General features: G+C 29.6%; 1 protein-coding gene across 1 annotated transcript in view; it reads right to left on the bottom strand.

The window, feature by feature from the left end:
• LOC107440698 (fatty-acid amide hydrolase 2-B-like) overlaps nucleotides 1–18258 on the bottom strand; it is a 33535-nt gene extending 15277 nt beyond the window's left edge. Inside the window, exons 1-2 of the mRNA XM_043051946.2 lie at nucleotides 18135–18258; nucleotides 4240–4486 (exon numbers count right to left, since the gene is read on the bottom strand). Of these exons, the coding sequence (XP_042907880.1) occupies nucleotides 4240–4479 (240 nt within the window). The 5' untranslated portion in view covers nucleotides 4480–4486; nucleotides 18135–18258. The remainder of the gene's footprint in view (nucleotides 1–4239; nucleotides 4487–18134) is intronic.
• Nucleotides 18259–21572: the final 3314 nt, after the last annotated feature.

Raw genomic sequence — 21572 nt, 5'->3', positions numbered from 1 at the left:
TGGAATAAAAACGAATAAGAGAAAAAATAATTTTTAAATCTTATTCAATTTCATTTTGTTTAGATGTTATACTCTTGACTTGTGTGATCATGTGATTTTTAATTTATTTTCGTTTGCTCTGTAAAAATATTTTGTTTTATCATTTCGGAGCGCAGTTTGAGCTCCGCCAATGCTTGAAAATGATTTAAATAGAGGATATGAAGCTCTGTCATCTCTTTAAAATTATTTAAAAGAATATCATTTTCTTCCCAACTGTTTGCCTACGTTCCTGAACATTCGACCATGGCTGCTATCGTCATCATCATCATCATAAAGAGAAAAAACTAAGAAAATTAAGAAAAACAAGAAGTTTTATTCACTGCGCATAAGCTGCAAGTAAATAGAACTCATAAAATAAGTTCAAAATGCAGAGAAAACATGGAAAAATTATAGAACAATGAAGAAAGGGAAAAAGAAAAATCCGAAAAAAGGAAAAAAATTAATACAAATTAATAAAAATCCGGAAAAATAGAAGATATAATCTTTTCATCAGCTCACACGATTATATCCGCAAAAAAGAGTGCTTTCTAATATTGTATCACTATAGCCAAAGCAAAATATATATTAATACAATAGTGTGAGGAGCACTAAAAAAATTTTTACAGCAAATAAAATAGAACACTAGAACACATTAAGTAAAAATATCACGTAAAAACAGAAAATAAAATATAAAGAAAAAACAGAATAAAACATAAAACGAAATCTGTAAAGCAAGCAGTGAATTCAAATGAACTTACATGAGCGGGAAATTTTTCAAGAATGATTTAAAATATTTTCGTAACAAGATTGCCAGATTTCAAAATATGAAAACAGAAGCGCAAATTGAGATAAAAGCGTAAATAGAGGAGTTTTGGTTTAACGTGCGTTCTTACTGCAGTACTAAAGTGCGTTTGATTTGTTAGTTACCAAGGATGGGCCCGAAAATGGATGTGCGCAAAGTACTATTATACTGGATAATTTAAAGAAGTTGACAGTTAATAATTTTGGAAAATTAACTTTTATCTAATAAAAAAATAAAATAAAATAAAAGAGGGAAAGAAGCATGAATTGCCTGTTTTGCACATAATTTTAGACATGGATTTGCACATGTCAAAGATTATATATGTAAATTAACCAAGAAGTTTTTTAGTAAATTTATTTACACCAATATATACAATTAACTCAATGATTTAATACAAAATTTAATTACTATACTAGTTGGGTATCCATTGTTTTTTTTATCAAATTTTGAAAGTGTTTGTTTTTTGAAAAATAAACTTTACTACATATTCTTTTAATTCTATTCATTTGATTAAAAATGGTATTTAAATACATATTATTAGAAATATTAGAATTCCAAGTAATAAGTTTATTTATATTAAAATTAAAATCATTTCTTTCATCTTATAAATCAACAAAGTAGATATTTTCTTCTTTTATAATACGCAAATCCGAAAAATTTTAATTAATATTATCATGATTAGGAAGCAAGATTAATTCCTCAGGATAAATATTATTTAATAAAATAGTATAATCTTGAAAATTAAAGATAATTAAATCATCAATAAATCTAAAAACAAATTTAATATTGAGAGTATAAGTTTTTTGATAATAATGCAAAAATAAGTTAGCTAAGAGAGATGAAAAATTAGATCCTTGTGGTATTTCAACAATTTGAAGAAAAATATCTTTTCCATTGTAAAGATAATTATCAAAAAGGCAAAAATTAATTAGAATTTTCCAATATTCAAAGTCGAAATTAAGAATATTTTTAAAATCACTGTAATAATTCAAAAGGATATCTTTTAGTTTAGAAAGGGGAATGCTACTGAAAAGATCCTGGAAATCAAAAGTCGCCATAGAATTAATTTTATTATGTTTAATAAATTCTAAAATTGGTTGATCGTTAGTGATAAACCAGGAAAAAACTTCTTTGGCAATATTGTTAATAATTTTATTTAATTATTAGAGAAAGTGGTGCCAGGTTTAGTTAAGTAAGTATTAGACCCACATGTGATTGTTCTAAATTTTATAGGAATTTTATAAGAAAGTACGGTAATTAAGTACGGAAATTGTATATTGCTAATTTTAATTTTTAGCCTCTTATATAAAGCTGAAATTTTCTTAATGACAATATTATTATTTAAATTACTAAGTTTAAAATGTTTACTATTTTTTAACTCCGTATTTAAAAGTTCAGCATAGAATTTTTTACGGAAGATTGCATAATTATTGTTAGCTTTGTCTATGGGAGTAATTACGGAAATTTTTTTGTAGTTGCTTAATTGATTGAACAATTTTAGAAAAATTTGTTGAATTGTTACTGTTATTTAAATTATTCTTATTATTGAAAACAAAGTTTTTAAAGTAATAATAAACATCCCATTTCTATTCTGTTAGCATACCTAAAGGTAAAGAGAATTTATTTGATATCTTTAAATAAAAACTATTGAGATCATTAAGAAAGTATTTTAGAATTTTATTAATTGATATATGGTAAATGGGTCTAAATTTTGTACCTTTTATCATTAAATTCCTAAGTTCTAAGTTTCCTGTGCTATTTAAATTATCAATGATAATATGTTTATGAGGTTTATCAACAAAATCAAAATATTTCTCTTCTCCACAGTGACATTCATAATCGGATACATTAATCGTCACTAAATTTTTGCTTATATCATTATAATTAAATATAGCTACCAAGAGATTTATTATATTTAAAGCTTTTAATTATGTTAAAATATTTTAATGGAAATAAATTTTTAAAATTTTCAAAAATATTACGAAATTTGATCTTATTGAAAATAGGGTTTTGAAGATAACGGAATTCGGATGAAAGATAACGAAATATAAATTATCTAAATTTTTCTTTTTATTTGGGGAAATTTTACTCATTACAAGATCGAAACAAAGAATTTTGAAACGTAAATTAATAAAGGTAAAGTTAATAATAAGATCTTGAAGCTCATATGCATCATTATTCTTGAGGGAGAAAACAAAATCTTTAATTGGTTTAATATTATAATGTTTATTAAAATCTTTTTCCATTTTAGAAATAAAATTTATATTTAATTTGTCACTATTAAGAGAGTTTTTATTACTTCTTGATACCTGTTTACCTCTTTTATTAAAGAAATTATTATCTTTTATTTAAGAAAATTGACATAGCTTGCAATACGTGTTTGAAGAAATGGGCATAGCTCGAAATTTGAGTCTAAAGAAATAAACATTACTTTAAATGCGTGTTTTAAAAAGTGGACATTGCAGAAAATGAGAGTTTAAGGAAATGGACATAGTTGAAATGCTCGTTAAAGAAACTGATATTAACAGGAATTATGTTAAACGATAACGTGTTGAACGATTCTGTCGTTAGACATTATAGTAATCAATGCTTCATTTTATTCTAATTCATCATGTGGCCCAGCTAAAAATTTACGCATTTACTAGTTGTTTCCTTAGTCAAAATATCAAAATAAACTGTTATTAGGCGGGTAAACTAGAATTTTGTTATATTAAGTTAATAAAAATTTGGGTATGAATATGTTTTGATTCAAACTTAACAAAAACTTGCTACAACGATGCTTATTTTTTTTCAAAAGTGCGGTTAAAATTTTTTTCGAAAGTGCAATGAACAACTAAGGGTCCGATGAAATATTACATGAGCGCCGAATAAAGAAAGGTTTTTTTTGCTTGCTTTTGCTGGAAGTTGTGCAGCACTTTCATAAGATGCATAACTCCTTTATCCCTTTATAGTTAAAAAATCTCTTTTAAATTACAAGAGTTTTTCGACTTTAAATATCGTTAAACTGTTCTACCGTAAAGGGCTCGACTTCGCGTGCAGGTTGTTGGGCTACCAAAGCGGGGGTACCCCTCTGCAGAGGATCAAAATTGTGATGGCATGTCTTCGGATCATCCTCAGGGATGTTTCCCAGACCGTCGCAGATAGCCCATTGTGCAGCTCTAGTGCGACGTAAATGAACTACAACAACAACAATCGACTTTAAATAAATTAAATTTACTACATTTAGGTAATGCGAAAGAAAAGAAAAAAAATCTTAAGGTATTAGGATTCACGGGGTATTGGATTTGCTTACGTAATATTTGAGAGCCCTAAATTTTAGAAGCAAACAACTTATCAAAAAATGACTAAAAACGATTTAAGTCCGTGGAGTTTGTGACATAAAGTTAAAAATAATTTTTCTTTACAAAAATATATTTCACCTTTCCTTCCCTGATATCAGCAGCCAGCACAGTAGCCGATTTCAATAACAAAGGATTCTCGATCGGTGGTACTACTTTCCCCCTACCACAATAGAAGAGTGAACAACCTATGTGTAATAAAAATGTTCCAAATCTGAATCCCATTATCAAGATTCGGTAAAATATGCATCTCGAAATTCTTCTTGCGTTGTCAGTGAAACCATGAAGCTTGCTCTGAGTTTTATTGCTAGTGGTAACCATCGAATATCTGGAAGAAAAAAAAGAAAACATCTCACTAATACATCAGGATGACAAGATATAACAATAAGATAAAAGATATAAATAATAACTGATATTTAGTTCGTATGAGAGCATTTAAAGTACATGTAAAATCGAGTTAAGAAAGATGCGTCCCGAGTTAAGAAAGATGCGTCCAACATTATAACTGCGCTATTGTACTTTTTAAATTTGATTACGTGTTACTATGGTTCGGTTTGAACAGAAATATGATTCAATTTAGCACCTTATTTAGGTCGTAGAAAAGTTTTACCGTATTTAGCATCTGGGCTCTAACATTATGGTTTAACTCTGAACGAATTTTTCTGAGAGTATAGCCTTCCTTTAAAAATGCATAACTTAATTTTTCAATGCGTAAAATCCGAATACAAACTGTCATAGTTTCTCAGTTAGTATCAATTTTTAATGCTTTCTGTTTTGTAAAACATGGAACTGCAGTTAGTGAATACATCAAATTCAAAAAAAATTTTCTATATAGTTTCTAATCAATCTTCAGATCGAATCCAAAGTATTTTCCATCTAGTTTCCAATCTACCTCCATTTCGAATCCATCACCATTTTAAAGCGTAACATAATGAAATTATTTATATTTTAAAGATTCAATTCGCGTGGCGAAAATTAATGAAATTGATTTCTGAATACCGATTTCTCAATAACCATTCTGGAGGTATGACATCCATTTCTAGAAATAATTACAGGAAGTATCTGAAAAAAAGGCTACATTGTGGGAATTTTTGAAATTTCTTTCTAAATTGTCGCTTGAACCATCATGGATTTTGTCAATTTTGAAGAAAAAATTCTCGAGATAAGGCTTTCTCATTCTAAAAAATATAACAAACCGAATCTAAAGTGTTTGACTCCATTCAAACGAAAAACACACATGAGAAATATTTAAGCTCTAAAAGCATAGATTTTTAGGTTAATTTTAATTTAATATCTAAAATGTCCCTACACTGTTACATTTCATTTTAAATTACTTTTTAATGAAAAATATTGAAGACTCAACTTAAATTTCTATAAATACTTTAAGATCTAATTTTAAGCGTTTTATTTTAGTTTGTAATCAGCGTCGAACAGCTCACCCAATTCTGAGTTTATAACTATCGGTGTTCAACACCGTAGCCTTGTGATTTTGAACCCAAATCAGAAGACAAGGAAACTCCTGTATCAAGCATTGGGACAAACTAACCTCCTTGGTGGATTTTTTGATGGAATTAACACATATTTGCGTAACATGGAGTGCAAAATCACTAAAGCCTCCCACGTTTAGCCCTATGGCAAGGGGACTGAGGATCACTGAGGATATTTTTCATCAGAGCTGTATACCTTTGCCCGGTATACCCTACAGACATTATTTTTTTTTTTAAGCTAGGAGCAGAATTCTTATCAATCACTCTCCCGCTGGAATTTGAAACTTTGTCACCTCATTGGAAGGCGATCCAAGGAGGTGGCTCTATCCCCTGAGTCATCGTGTCTTAATTTAAAATGTTTGACAGCATTTAAACATTTAGAAGAGATTTCACAGTATAAATATTTGAAATTTCATTCTAAATTGGCCTCTGTTTTATAATGATTTTCACCACTGTAAAATTCTCGATGTTAAACTTCAATTTGTAGACGAAAAAAAATGACAGCCCAAATCTTAAGTGTATTGCACCATTTAAAGTAATATTAAACTTATTGCATTCATAACTTTGTTTTGCTTTACTTTTCACCTTGTTTAGTTCAATTTTTATTTTGGCATTATTTTATTATTGCCAACTAATTGAGCTTATGCCTTGTAAAACTTTTTTAATTTTGTTAAATTTTAAGGTCGATGGTTTGCCTTTATCTTTTTATATCTCTCTTAATCTTTTTAAATGTTATCTTTTTTTATAGGCTATTCAACTTGTTTAAATATTGAAACAAAGGAATAAATTTAGTGTTAATTTTATTTAGATTAAACAATTGAATTTTAAAATCAATTTTATATAGAATTTCAAAATCATATTATTGGGGGCCAAAATATCGAATTTCCACTAGAAAAAAAAATTGGAGAAAGAAAAAGGAAGTACGCTCGATTTCTTTTCAATATCAGATCTTAAAGAATATTTACTAAGATTAAACAATAATACAAATTAATCAATATTATAATGTGAAAACCGAATTAACGGGAATTTTTACAGCAATGAAGTTATTGTAACAAATATTAAAATTCAATCGGCCGTGGAAATTGTTTTCACCTTGACGAGAACTTGAATTTCATTGTTATGGGTTGCTGTCAAAAATGACTATATACTTCCTTCTAATCTCTCTTTTCAAAAACTGGATGATCTGTAGACAAATAAAACGAGATAGTGACGTCACATCTTTTACTCTTTTTATCCTTCCTCGAATTAGATTTGTCACAAGATGATTTAATGTGCTTTCAAAAGTGAGTACTAATATACTTTTTTCATTCACAAAAATGTGTTAATGGAAAAGAAAATGACTCTGTTGCCGACTTTTACTACAATTATGAAACTAGAACTTCTTTTCCTGTCATAATAGCAATAATATCCTCTTCAAGATAAATCTATAGAATTACCCTTTCCTTCACGTGTTAGGCCTTGCTCATAACCGCATCTTCGTCTTGTACCAATTAACTATGCTTCCAGTCCAAATCCTTCAATCCAAATAAATCAAATTTTCTCAATTTTAAGACAAAAGAGCCGTAGGTAGCTGAGCCGTAGGCGATACGAATTCCGCACCCAGCTAGCATTGACCACAGTGCTGACGTAAAATATCCTTAGTGTTTGACGGATCATGGGTTAGAGTACCCTTGCCGTCAAGCTAACCGTGGAAGGCAGGGCTGATTGTGCTACGGAAAAAATCCGGATTTCCGGATTTCTCGCTAACAGTGATCTGGAAGTTTCCGGAGATCGAAGGTCCAGACGTTTCAAAAAATCATTGATCACAGAGGTTTCCAGAAATCAAATTTTCAAAGGTGGAACTTAAAAACACCGTTTATTTTATTTGTTTGTAAGGGGGAGCCAGAGAGATACTTTATAAGCATATATTCATGATTAATATTCATTTTTTATCAGTAAATAGTTGTTGTAATCATAAACTCAAGAAAGAAAGACATATTTGTAAATTTTAATTACTTCTCCAGGTCATCATAGGTATGTGTAAAATTTTAAATATATTTTAAGTAAACTAAGAAATATTGAGAAAAAGGAAGAAAAAACTTGTTTAATTTTTTTTTCTAATTTTTCAATTCAAACTTTTTTTTTAATTCAAGAAATTATCCGGAATTTTGACTTAAGCTCACAATCACCCTGGGAAGGTTATCGTGGTTTTCTTCTCCATGTAACGTAAATGTGGGTTAGTTCCGTTAAAAAGTCCTCCATGATGGCAAATTTCTCCCAATACTTGATTCAGGAGTTCCCTTGTCTTCTGGAATGGGTTCAAAATTACAAGGCTACGGAGATGAACATTGGTAGTCGTAAACTGAAAATTTGGTCTGGAGTTCAACTACGGTTATGAAATAAAATAAAAGATTACTACTATAAAAAAAAAATCTGTTACTCGAGTATTTTTTCAGTAATTATTTTTAGTTTTAAATTAGGTTAAAAAATAAAAAGCAATATTTTCTAATAAAAATGCTTTAAAAAAACATTTGATTTTTTTTCTTTCTTCTTTAATAGCATATGTTTATTTTAGTTTTGAAAGATTTTGAGGCAGTAAAACAAAGCTACCTCTAATAAATGAATAGGCAAAAACAGCATTTTTATTAGAATTTGCTCAAGGAGTTTTTTAAAAAAATATCCTTAAAACTTGTAATAGATATTTTTAGTTGATTTTAAGGGATTTTGAAGCCAACTTTCATTAATGTGTTCAAAAAAAAAAGCGAGCTTGAATTTTTACAAAACTTTTGCATTCACCCCAAATTTAACTAAATAATTTTGTAGTAACAGTTCTCGTTACAAAAATGTATATCAAAATATATTACAGCAATGAGACCTTTCACGTCTGAATTATTTTTAAATTGAAAAAAAAATTTCATTAAAAAATATCTTTTTTTTACTTTGTATCATAATGCAAAAATCTCAAAATTCCATTTTTTATCCATCTGTAATTTCATTTTTTACAGTACATTTTATTGCTTTCACAATGCTTCTTTTCTTAAATAAATTCAATTTTAGTTGGGATTATTTTCCAATCCTATTTTTTACATAAATAAAACAGTAATAGAAAAATATCAAGCAAAACTACATCCTATTTTCAGTTTATTCCATTAACTCCGAAAAGATAGCTTCTCAAAAACTATTTGTTTATTTGTAAATCATAGCGAAAACTATTTTGAAAACGGGAGCTAATAGAAAAGCAAAGTTTCCATGTTAATTAAAAAAAATTTGAAAATAAATATGAATGGATTGAATTGAAGTTAACAAAGTTGTATTGCTTATGAATACAGTCTGTAAAAGGTTTGAACTTTAATTAAATTTCAAGACATGAGAATTTTATGAACTCTGTAATACTAATACTTAATGCTATAAAACATGTGATGCTTATATTTTCGTTCAATTTTTTAAATGATCACTACATAAGTTAACAATTAACTTATACTTTTAAAAAAATGGCAAATAAAATCTAGAGTGAAGATAGAATCTTAACAAAATTTGACAGATGAGTAATTTCAGTCGTTAAGCAAACATATTGTTAGAGATTCCACAACGTTTCATTTGCTTGCTTGAACGAAATTTAAAATATTTCATTATTTAACAATCCTCTACAAATTTTCCTTCAAATAAGTGTGACGGGGACGATAAACACAATACAAGTTTATTGATAGCGTCAACTATAGCTAGCAATGAGTTTTAATTACAAAAACAAAAGTTCTCGAAGTTAGAATTTTTGATAAAATCTTAATAAGGAAAAACGTTTCGCTTGAGTTAGCTTGGTCTTGATTGTAAATATTTTCCTTTAACTTCATGGTTTTTTTTCTTTTAAATTTTATTTTATTTAAAAAATTTTTCAATATTATTCTCGAAACGCTAACAAAACATAAATAAATGAAACAAATATGTATATATATATATAATAAAATACTCACACTATTGTATTGATATATTTTGCTTTTGGTTATATTAATACAATATTAGAAAGCACTCTAATTAGCGGATATAATCGTGAGAGCTGATGACGAGATTACATCTATTTGTTATTTTGTTTTTCTTGATTTTTTTTTAATTAAAAAAAAAAATTTCAAAAATTTCATAAGTAATTTTTTAAATATTTTTTTCTTTTTCTCTTTTAAAAAATGCTTTTCGTTTTTTATTTATTTCTTTGTTTTCTTTGTATTTTTACCTTATTATATGAGTTCTGTGTATTTGCAACTTATTCGCAGTTCATAAAACTTCTTACTTTATTTTCTTTGTAAATTTCTGTTTTCTTCTATTTCTGTTGTTTTAATTCTTTCTTTTTCGTCTCTTTATTGTATTTATATATAGAGATAGTAATAATAATAATATATATATATATATTTATGGGTCATTCTNTATAATTTATGCATAAAATTAATATTTTATTAACTCTTGGTTGGTAAACAATAATATCACATTTTTGCCTTTAAAGTTACATGCATATATATATATATATATAAAATATATCCATACCCCCCATTTTAGTTACCCTACACGCCCTGTAACCACACTTCGAACGTATCCTCTTACCCTGACAACATCTTAATTGAAATCCCTTCTCCTATTTTTAATGCATTGATCATTAACTACAGCCCATTTTTGATTAATGTGTTTAAATGTAATAATAAATCACGTTGCATTTCTCATGTTGCAGTTCGTTCTATCATGTTCTTTTTTTTACATTTTTACTCAGTTACTTGAGAAAATGCCTTAAGCATTTCTCTAAAGTATTGTCAGACTTAAGCAGGGGAACATTTGTCAGACCCAGGGATTGTCGAAGGTTCAGTTCGCTCTACCGAATATAGCAAACCAATACTTGAGTAACATCCTGTTTGGAAATAAACAGTTACGGTTTTTTTATAACAATATATTTATTTCATTTCAAACAAAGTTTTACAAAATATCCTATCTCTTGTATATATAAATAACTCATATGATGATCCAACTAACAAATCGGGAAATAACTTGGAAACAGATAGTACAAGAATTTAATGCTTTAATTAAGTCACATATCATTACTAAACTTTCAAGTAGACATGGAAACATTGCTACCAGTAACATGTTTACAAATTATTAAAGGGGCCTTCCTCGGGCTTAACGCAGGGCAGAAAAATAAATCGCAAAATTTTCTGCTATAGGCCGCAGCTCATCTACTGATATTTCTTACTTTATTCTTACTTTAGAAATATTGTTGAAATGCCAAAATCTTATTAGGTTTGACCGTAACCCTCGTCATCAAGACAAACCAAAGGAGAAAATATAATTATATTCATGTCTGGTCAATAAAGGTGGCAAGATTCTGTTACTCATCTGCAAATATTTTTTTCTCATACCCTACTCTAGGACAATTTTGGGAATGATTAAGTCTTATGAGATTTAGCACAAACCCTCATCACCAAGATGAACCAAAGAAAAAAAAATCTAATACATTCAAATCTGGTTAATAAAGTGGCAAGATTCTGCAATGAGCCACTACTTATCTACTTAAATTTTTCTCGGTATTTACTCAAGGACTATTTTCAAAATGACAACCCTCGTCATCAAGATGAACCAACGGAGAAAAATTAACTGTATTCAAATCTGGTCAATCAGACGGATTCAATCAAAGATTCTGCTGTAGTTTAGCACCAAACTAGAAAAATTAATTGTATTCGAGTCTTACGTTTCTATAACGTACGTCTTACGTTTTTTCTTCTTTTTCTTCTTCTTTTTTTTCTTTTTGTTGTCTTACGTTTCCATAACTTCAAAAATTTTCATAAAAGATTTAGAGCAATTTAAAATTAGCTAGATCATTCTTTTAAAATTTCGCAAGATGTGAATAATTAAAGTAGTTCTGTTATACTACGCATACGAGGAAAAAAAAATTCTTTCTTAATTTTGTAGAGAATCTTGTTTGGCAAATACTATTAAAGTCTGATTTGAATATTTAAAAAGTTTTAATGAATTTTCCAAGTCGTTTTGGTATTTTTATAGGCAACTTAAATTGATAAGGAATTTTCTAAAAATATTATTTTGTATCATAAGACAAAATTAAATAACAAATGATAATGCCTTACAAAAAACGTTCATTCACCGAAATATGATTGTGTAAGGAAAGAAAACAGACGAATGGAACGATACTTTTATGAGGATGAACCCCAAAAATGCCATTTCTAAGAAATCTTACTTAATAGTGCGGCGTAACTACCACTATAAATATTAAATACCAAATAACTACTACATAAAAACATGTCAACTTCAGTGTTGCCAGATTGGGCTATAAGTAGCGGATTGGGCTACTTTTAAAACTCGCCGCTACACAAAATCGAATTTGGGCTACTCATTATTTTTCAAAAGCTACAAATCTTAAAAATGCGCTACTTAGAGAATTTCATGCCACTTATCTCACAGAAATACTTTTATAAAAAAAAAAATTTCCTTTCCTGTTCTAAAATGAGAGATTCTGTAAAGTCTACAGTTTCTTTATCTTTTTAAAAAAATATTTTCTTTTATTTCTGAAAACGCATCAGCTTTACTTTTGGATTCTTGTTTTGTTTTGCCGCGCAGAGTCCAGAATCTCTCCATATCTATGCTTCAAATCATAGACTCGCGAAAACGCTAAGATATATATGGAAAAACGCACGGCTAGTATGATGGGGGGAAAAAGCTTTAACTCTAACCATTATTAATCGCTTATCATCCGGAAAAATCGCGTGACCTTAAATCTGAGCTAAAACGAAATATTGAATTTGGCGAAATTATGAACGCAGCTCATCGAAATTTAAGTCCCTCAGTGGACTGATCCTTAAGACACGGTTCCCAGCAGATCATTGTAGTCAAACATCACTGGCTGAGCCGCGATGGCTCAGGGGTGAGAGTGTTCGCCTTCCAATGAGGTGAACCGGGGTTCGATACCGGCGATGGCTGGTCGATACGAATTCCGCATCCTGCTTGCACCGACCACAGAGCTCACGTGAAATATCCTCAGTGGTAGACGGATCATGTGCTAGTGTCCCCTTGCCGTGAGGCTAACCGTGAGAGTTCTCGTGGTCTTCCTCTCCATGTAACGCAAATGCCGGATAGTTCCATCAAAAAGTCCTCCACGATGGCGAAATTCCTCCCAATACTTGATCCAGGAGTTCCCTCGTCTTCTGTATTGGATTCAAAAATACAAGGCTACGGAGTTGAACATTAGTAGCCGTAAACCCAAAAAATTGGGTCGGTTGTTCAACGACGGTTATAAAAAAATAAATAAATCATCACTGGCTGCGGTCAGTGTGCGGGTGGGTGACCACGTGGATCAGTCTGCGTAGAGACCGAGGTCGTGCGGTATGGGTCCTCGTTAAACTGTTCTACCGTAAAGTGCTCGACTTCGCGTGCAGGTCGTCGGGCAACTGAAGCGTTGGGTGCCATGACCTCTGCAGGGGATCAAAATTGTGATGGCATGTCTTTGGATCATCGGATGTTTCCCAGCCNTATATATATATATATATATATATATATATAAAAGTAGTTTTCTTGGGCTACAAAATTTTCGAATTCGCTACTTTTTAATCTTAAGTTCTGGCAACACTGGTCAATTTAAATCTATCAATAGATACCGCGTAATAAATGTAAGTAATCATGTCTTATATACTAGTTATTTGATATTTAATATTTATAGTGGTAGTTACGTCACAATAGTACAAAATAAAATTTGTTGAAAATCACTTATCATTTTCAGTTTCTTAGTATCTTCTTAGAAAATTACTTGAAACTTTTTAAGATATTCAAATCTATCGTAAGGCTTTGTTTTTATCAAAATAGTGATTTAATTAGGTTATTTGGCTCACAAAATTTTATGATTTGGTGAAAAACGTTTGAATTATGTGATCGAAATAATTTGATCACACAAGATTTTACGTCTCTCTAGAAAATTGAAAACGAATCACCTCGAAAATTGATTTTAAACTTTCTAAGAATAATTTTCAATCTCATTTCTTTCTTACACAGTTAACAAAAGTTGAGAAAAACAAAATAAACTATATGTTTCTCAGTCTTCTATTAGTAATTTTTTTTAAAAAATGTATTTCAATTTTTACATTTAACTGTCATTTAGTATCGTTTCCGTGGAGTTTAAATACCGGTTTTCTCAACACACAGAAACGTTTTCATCCTACAAATCGTGTTGATTTTATTCAAAACCGATTTTAAAAAAATGCTTTTCTGTTCTATTTTAAAATGTGGATTATCATTAAATTTCTCTATTCTTTTAATTGTATGTATAGCAGTTTTAATCTCCAAATCGAATCCATTGCGAATAATATGATGTTTTTTTAACTTCTGTGAAATTGTAACGGTAGCTCATGACTGTTAAATCAAGTTTAGCCTATATCTAGCTAGAACTATATTAGCCTATATCTAGCCTATATCAAGATAATTATTAAAAATTACTATATATGTGTGGCGCTGTCTCATGTTTCGTACAGACTATTTATTTTGTGTTTTAAAATATTGTAACTTCAAAAGTAACTTATTTAGTTTACAATTATTTAAGAAATAACTGTAAACTAAGTAAGCATATTATACACAATTATAATATTATATATAATATATGCGATATTATTATTTAGTATAGTATATATTATAATATTATATAATACTATACACAAATCAAAGCGGACTATATCTGCTCGCTCATGATTTTCACAGAATATTTAGGTTTTGTTTTCTTAAATATTCTAGTTTCAAAATGAACTTACTTAGTGTACAGATATTTATGAAAAAGTATGTAATGTGCATAAATCAAAGCGGACCAGCTACGCTCATTCCTGATTTTCGCAAAATATTTAGGCTTTTTTTTAATTTTTTTTTTTAATTTTGTAAATTTAAAGTGTAACTACTCAACATAGATGTTTAACCAATTATGCCTGACAAAATTTTAATATTATTCTAATTTTTTTCAGTAAACTTCCCTTTTTTGCATAGATAATTATTTGAGACTTGGAAACAATTTTTAAAATCGTTTAGCACCTTTCAGTCCTGTATCTTAAAGCTGTTGTGGTTAATCCAGCTATAGGAAACAACTAGTTCAAACCAGTACACCCTATAGATTCCTAAAATGTTTCGATTTTTTTTTATCCTATATTCAAAAATATACAAATTATTCGAATAGCCGAAATTTCTAGCAGTTAATGTGAAATATCTTTTTTTTTTTTTTTTTTTTTTTTTTTTTTTTTTTTTAAAAGTAAGTTTTGAGATGAGAAAATCGGGAGCATTCACTAATCGTTTCTTATTAGTAAAATCTATTTCATCGATAATTGTTTACAGGTTTTCCTGCTATCACAAGAGCTTTCTGTATAGGGGCCTCCCTGGCCGAGCGGTATCGCCGGTCCAAACGCTCTGTTAAGCGTGGAGGTAGCGGGTTCGAATCCCGCCGTAACCCTGGATGTATTCTTTGTGATGTCTTTCTCTGAATTGTTCTATCTGTATTTTCTACTTGACAATGACTTATACGCCTATATATTGAGCACACAAGTCAGCAAATGTATGTAATTTCAATAAAAATAAATAATTTCTGTATACTTAATTCCCGCTTGCCGGCTATTGTGTTTACGTGCAGTGTTAGGGTTCAGCCGCTAAGCGGTAGTTTAAGCTGATACTGAATTTCAAACTCAAATATATTTAAACTTGGAAGTATTTAAATTCCTAATTTTTAAATCCTGATTAGAGAAAAAGTGTCTGTTATCGTCACCCCTATTTTATAACCGTCGTTGAACAGTCGACCCAATTTTGGGTTTGCGACTACTGATGTTCAACTCCGTAGCCTTGTAATTTTGAACCCAATACAGAAGACAAGGGAACTCGTGGTTCAAGTATTGGAAGAAATTTGCCTTCATGGAGGACTTTTTGATGGAACTAACCTGCATTTGCGTTATATGGAGTGCAAAATCATGAAAACCTCTCACGTTTAGCCCGATAGCCAGGTGATTCTAACCCATTATCCGTCAACCACGGAGGATATTTTAAATCAGCACTGGATACATTTGCCCAGTTTACCCTACAGACACTGTTTTTTTAAAGCCGGGAGCAGAATACGTATCAATCAGTCATTAAGAGGCGATACAATGAGGTGGCATTTCATGATTCGTCATAAAATGTCGAATCATGGAACTAACCCGCCATTTGCGTTTCATGGAGAGGAGAATCACGAAAACCTTCCACGCTTAACCTGACGGCAAAGGGACTCTAACCCATGATTCGTCTACAACAGAGGATATTTTACGTTAGCACTGTGATCAGTGCGAGACAGGGGCGGAGTTCGTATCGACCAGCCATCGCTTGGATTCGAACCTTGTTCACCTCATTGGAAGGAGAACGCTCTATCCCCTGAGCCACCACTGCTCGGAGATAGTGTCCTAACCAAAATAAAGATAATACTAAAAAAATCGAAGCATTCTATGGGCTGCAGTACGAGTATGGATAATGTTTAAAAATTTATTTTATTGATTTTTAAAATTCTTCGTTAAAATGTATTATTTTTAACCGAATTCAAGTGAATACTTTTGTTATGTTTTATGAAATCATTTTTTACCACAAAATTGTGTATGAATTACCATGATCCAACAATAATAAACGTATTTAACGCTTTGTTGTGCGGCAATTTTGCACAAAAACTGTGTCATGTCACCGGCATTATTTTGCAATTGAATATGGAACTAAGACAAAACATTCAAAATAAACTTCGATACTGTCTCTGATTTATGACAAGGCCTGCGAGGCCTAGAGCTCCACATTTGTTTGGGCCTCCTAAATGTTGCAAAATACAGTACAGAACCCGTTATCCGGAACCCAGAAAACCGGAAAACCGAAAAACCGGAACGATATTCGATAAATTTTCTCGCCATTTTTTAAAAAAAAAATTTTTTCCTCATAAGAGTTTACGATTTTTTTTTTCTTTTTTTAAAGATGTTTACCTTACCAACATTTTGGAAATAATCATTAGTGTATTACTTCATCGTTTTTTCTTACTTTTAAGATTATTTCCAATTTTTTTTTTTTTTTAGTTGTGTTTAACAATAAAAAAAACGGCTTTTTGTAGCGATTCAAAAAACCGGAAAAATCGGTTATCCGGAATAGCGTTGGTCCCGACCGTTCCGGATAATCGGTTCCCTACTGTATTCACTTTTATGTTTTTCCTTACGAATTGTCTGTTAGAGTTATGAGTTGACAAAAATTTAAAGATATAGTAGCTCAACTTTACTAATATATCGTAATTTACTTGTGTTAATTTAAAAACACTTCATAACTAAGCAACATGTTAATTCAGTTTAAAGTAACGACCAAGGGGACCGTGTTATTGTACAATTGCGGTGCTTTTAGCTTAGCAAATTTGGTCGATCCAGTACGATTTACACTAGTCATGCGCTACAATAGATAAAATAATGAACATCATAGTAATTATGTTTTAATCTAAATTTAAAATTAAAAAAAATTGTAGCAATTTAGGTACTATTCTCCTATTTTGAATTTCAGATTAATTTTTTTTTTTTTTTTTTTTTTTAAAGTTTCTAAAATTAATTATTAACCAAGCCGTAACAAGAAGCCGGTACGGCTTTTCAAATATTAGAGTTCCATTAGAGGAGATTAAGTTATATTCCAACCTAGGACATAATGAACCTAGGAAATGGTGAACACTCGGTTGTAATGAAGTGTTTTGGTGGTCCATTCGGAGCTCCCTTTTAGCTAACATTATTCTATAGGATTACAGCGGACAACTGAAAAATTGGTAGTTCGTTTATAGTAGACTCTAATTTCATTTCCTAAGTTTTTTTTTTTCTTTCTTTTCCCCAATTTGAAATTTTCAGGAATGCGATTGCAAATGACTGCATTTCTTTACATTTACATCTTTCTCTTTAATGTTCTTCGCTTTTAAACTAGACAAACAAGTTAAAGAAGAACAAGGAATTTCGGCAACTTTTATTTCAGGAGTAAAATAGGCATTAAATGATCAGGATTTATTTCCTACTGAAAATATTGGATTCATTACTAATTCTTGGTGAACTCTACTTAAAATTGAAATACAATCAATTGAAAATCACTAATTCCTTCCATAGAATAAAAAAAAAAGAATAAATCAAATTTTTTTATTTGATTCGTTATCTATTTAATCAGGTAACATTTTTAAACAAATTATGTATTATCGTAAACATTATTTCCTACTATACTATTGTCATATGCTAAAAAATATTTTAGAATTTTTAAGAATTTGGATATAGTGAACCACCGTTTATAGTGGACTTATTGCTATGTCCGCAGATAGTTCAAAGTAACGGAGTTCGACTGTATTAAAATCCCAGCGGAAGAGATTTAAAAATTTTAGCCCTACCACAGAAACTTATGTAAATTCATCCAGCGGGTCAAAATGGTCCACTGCCCCAACTAATTACTTTTAAAACACTGAAAGGAAAGTTGAATTTTTAATGCTGGACTTACTTTATCTTGGCACGTTATTCCAATGAGGAAAGAAGACGGAGGTGAAAACACGACTTCAGGACTTCGCCGACAACTTTCATTTGTGGAAAAAAAAATAACTTGAAATTAAGTCATCTTTTCCTCAAGGTGATGGGGACTAAAAAGAGGGAAAGTGCTGAGCTCAAAATCGTAGGTCATTTCTGGTTGATTTTGCAATAGCCGGTGTTGTTGTAAATGTTCGTGCTAAATAAATGTTGAGTGAAAACTATTCAAATTGATAGCGTACAATCGTTTTCAGTTTGTGAAGAAATATGTCACGCATTTGAGTACTTACTGCGCTATTTATTATTATTTTCATCTGAGCTAAAAGTGGCTAATTATTGTACCAGTTAACGCTTTAAAATGTACAAAAAAAAATGACCTTCAACTTTTATACTGCTTGAACGCTTAGGGCAAATAAAAAGAAGAAAAAAAGAGAAAAGAAATTTATATTCGAGTTAAAAATCATTCGTTTTTAAATAAACTAAACTTATTAAAAAAAAGGAAAAAAAAAGAACAGAAAAAAATGGTGGAATTTTATCAACCCAGTTGGTGTAGTGAATTTGAAGACATAATATGCGTTAAGTTCACAAATAAAAATGCTTCCTTTAGAATGTCAAATTTCAATTACGTAGTTGTATTTCAGCTAGCTGCAAATCGTCTCGCATGATATTTTTTACTTCAAGTTTAAAAGTAAATAATTCTCAAACTAATTATCGAATGTTATATTTTTGGCATATAACATTCGTATATTTTTCGACACANAGCGAAGAAAACAGAATTAATATTTTGATAGAATTTATATATTGAATCTTATTAATATTTTTGCTTCTTCTTTCTAAAATTTTTTTATATTATATATATATAACGTCGTTGCCGAGTAGAAGGATTAAAACAGTTCTTAGGACGGGAAGGAGGGTACAAAATTTATTTATTAATTATTAAACAGAGCAGTCATGAGAGTGTGTGTACGAAAAGTTGTGCTCCTTGGTTATATGTTTGGGAAAATCTTGCAAAGTAAATCCGTAAAATGTTTCAATTTAGGGAAAGGGGGAAATCTTAGTAGTTGCTATAGGTTTATGAAATAGGTCGAGCGTTTCCCACAGAGAGCAAAGGGAAAAATGTCCTGCTTTTAATTAAATGCATATATAGATAGCCAAATATAGATTTAAGAACAGGATGTGGCTTTTAAAAGTATGAGAAAGTATATCGATTAGAATAATTAATTAGGATAACATAAAAAGATTAATTGAAGCTTTCTATGTTACATATATATATCACGTGCTCGAGCTATTGTTAATATTCTGTCGTGTCAGATATGTGGAACCCGTATAAAGGGCTTGCCATTCTTATTTTAACCCTTTAAAAGGCAACAAGGAGTATATTTCTCATCAACTTTATTAATTTTTAAATATCGATAGAAAACTATTTTTTCATCGATATTATTGATCGTTTTATGATTATGCTTAATAATTATGAAAATACAGAAAAAATATCAATGAAGGGCTTTATTTACTTAAATATAGGTAACAGTATAGGTTTGCCTGTGATCAAGAACAGAGGCCATCACAGAGGGCTATTTTCTTCAATGCTTTATACGTTCGTTCATTTGATAATTTTTCATCGAGTTTATTTGCAGTAATAAACACAGAATTTATAAATTTGATTATTTACGGATAAATTTGATTATTATCAGAAGCTTACGGCCAATTGTTTACAGTAAATGAAATTTCGAAAATACCTTAATAAAATGGTGCTGAAATAAAATTAATTTTAAAGACTAAGCCTAAATGGATTTCTTTCTATAAATCAATCTCAATCCCTAAAATATTTTATTATAACATTACTATAAAAAAGGTCCTATAAAGAGTTAAGTTATTCATAAACCTAATGCGAAAAAAACATTCTTTAATAGTTCATAGGCAACAACATTCGTAAAGACTCGTCTTCATACAACTCGTTTTTATCAATGAGTGCGATCGCATTAGAATAAAATAGATTTCCTTTAAAGAGTATAATTTAGATGCCTTGTAATTTTTATAGAAACATTGAAGGAAGTTTTTTGTCCTTCAAATGAGATAAGGTGAAACGAAATCTATCTTATCGATAAAGCTATGAAACATTTTACTTTATTTAATAAAATAAAGAAAAATTAGCTATATTGAACAAAATAACTGATGGATTTTGAAATTCCCTCTGAGGAGATTGCTACAAAACATTTATTATTTAAATTAACCGCACAGCTTGTCATTATTACAATTTTTTAGAGAGAAAAATTAAAGAAAAAGACGCGAGCAAAATGAATTAATGTTTCTTCTGCTATAATGACTTCGAATACTAAACAAATTATTCTATTTATCTATATCTATAAAGTTATGGAACATTTTACTTTATTTAATAAAAAAAGGAAAAACTCTAGCTATATTGAACAAAATAACTTAGGGATTTTGAAATTCCCTCTGAGGAGATTGCTACAAAACAATTATTATTTAAATTAACCGCACAGCTTGTCATTATTACGATTTTTTAGAGAGAAAAATTAAAGAAAAAGACGCGAACAAAATGAATTAATGTTTCTTCTGCTATAATGACTTCGAATACTAAACAAATTATTCTATTTATCTATATCTATAAAGCTATTGAACATTTTACTTTATTTAATAAAAAAAAAAAAAGCTCTAGCTATATTGAACAAAATAACAGATGGATTTTGAAATTCCCTCTGAGGAGATTGTTACAAAATAATTATTATTCAAATTAACCGCACAGCTTGACATTATTGCGGTTTTTTAGAGAGAAAAAATTAAGGAAAAAGATGCGAACAAAATGAATTAATGTTTCTTCTGCTATAATGACTTCGAATACTAGACAAATTATACTGGGTGTTTCGCCGTGACTGCTCTTCATACATATTTTTTTTTATAAATATTTTTATTTCTTACTTGCTGTATCTCTAACTAGTTCAATTTTCAGCCGATTTATTCCAAGTTTTAACACAATGTTCACAGTCAATACAGTTTTCGTTGAGCTCAGGGAGATTTTAATTGTATTGGCTGGATTTTTGAACCTAATCACGAAACCTTGACTAAAATGTTACTTATTTTATGTCATTTTTTTAAATTTTAATTTTTTAAAAACACTGCCATTTTGTGAAGAAAAAAAATATTTTTTAAAAAGTCCTATGTGCAACGAAAACTACACTAGTAGTTAAAAGAAATCAAAAAGGAATTAAACTTGGATGATTTTTTTTCAACATTTATGAGTATGGATAATTTATATAATAATTAAGTTATGAATTAATAATTAAGTTATGGATAATTTAAAAAATAAGTTACATTGTTTTATATAAGCGCTAATTTTTTTTTTTTTTTAATTTTTGCCCCACCGAATTCTTTTAAAACTAGTTCTATATAAAAGAAT

This window comes from Parasteatoda tepidariorum, chromosome 9, assembly GCF_043381705.1.
Source record: "Parasteatoda tepidariorum isolate YZ-2023 chromosome 9, CAS_Ptep_4.0, whole genome shotgun sequence".
Lineage (NCBI taxonomy): Eukaryota > Metazoa > Arthropoda > Arachnida > Araneae > Theridiidae > Parasteatoda > Parasteatoda tepidariorum.
This window is presented reverse-complemented; position numbering and strand designations above follow the sequence as displayed.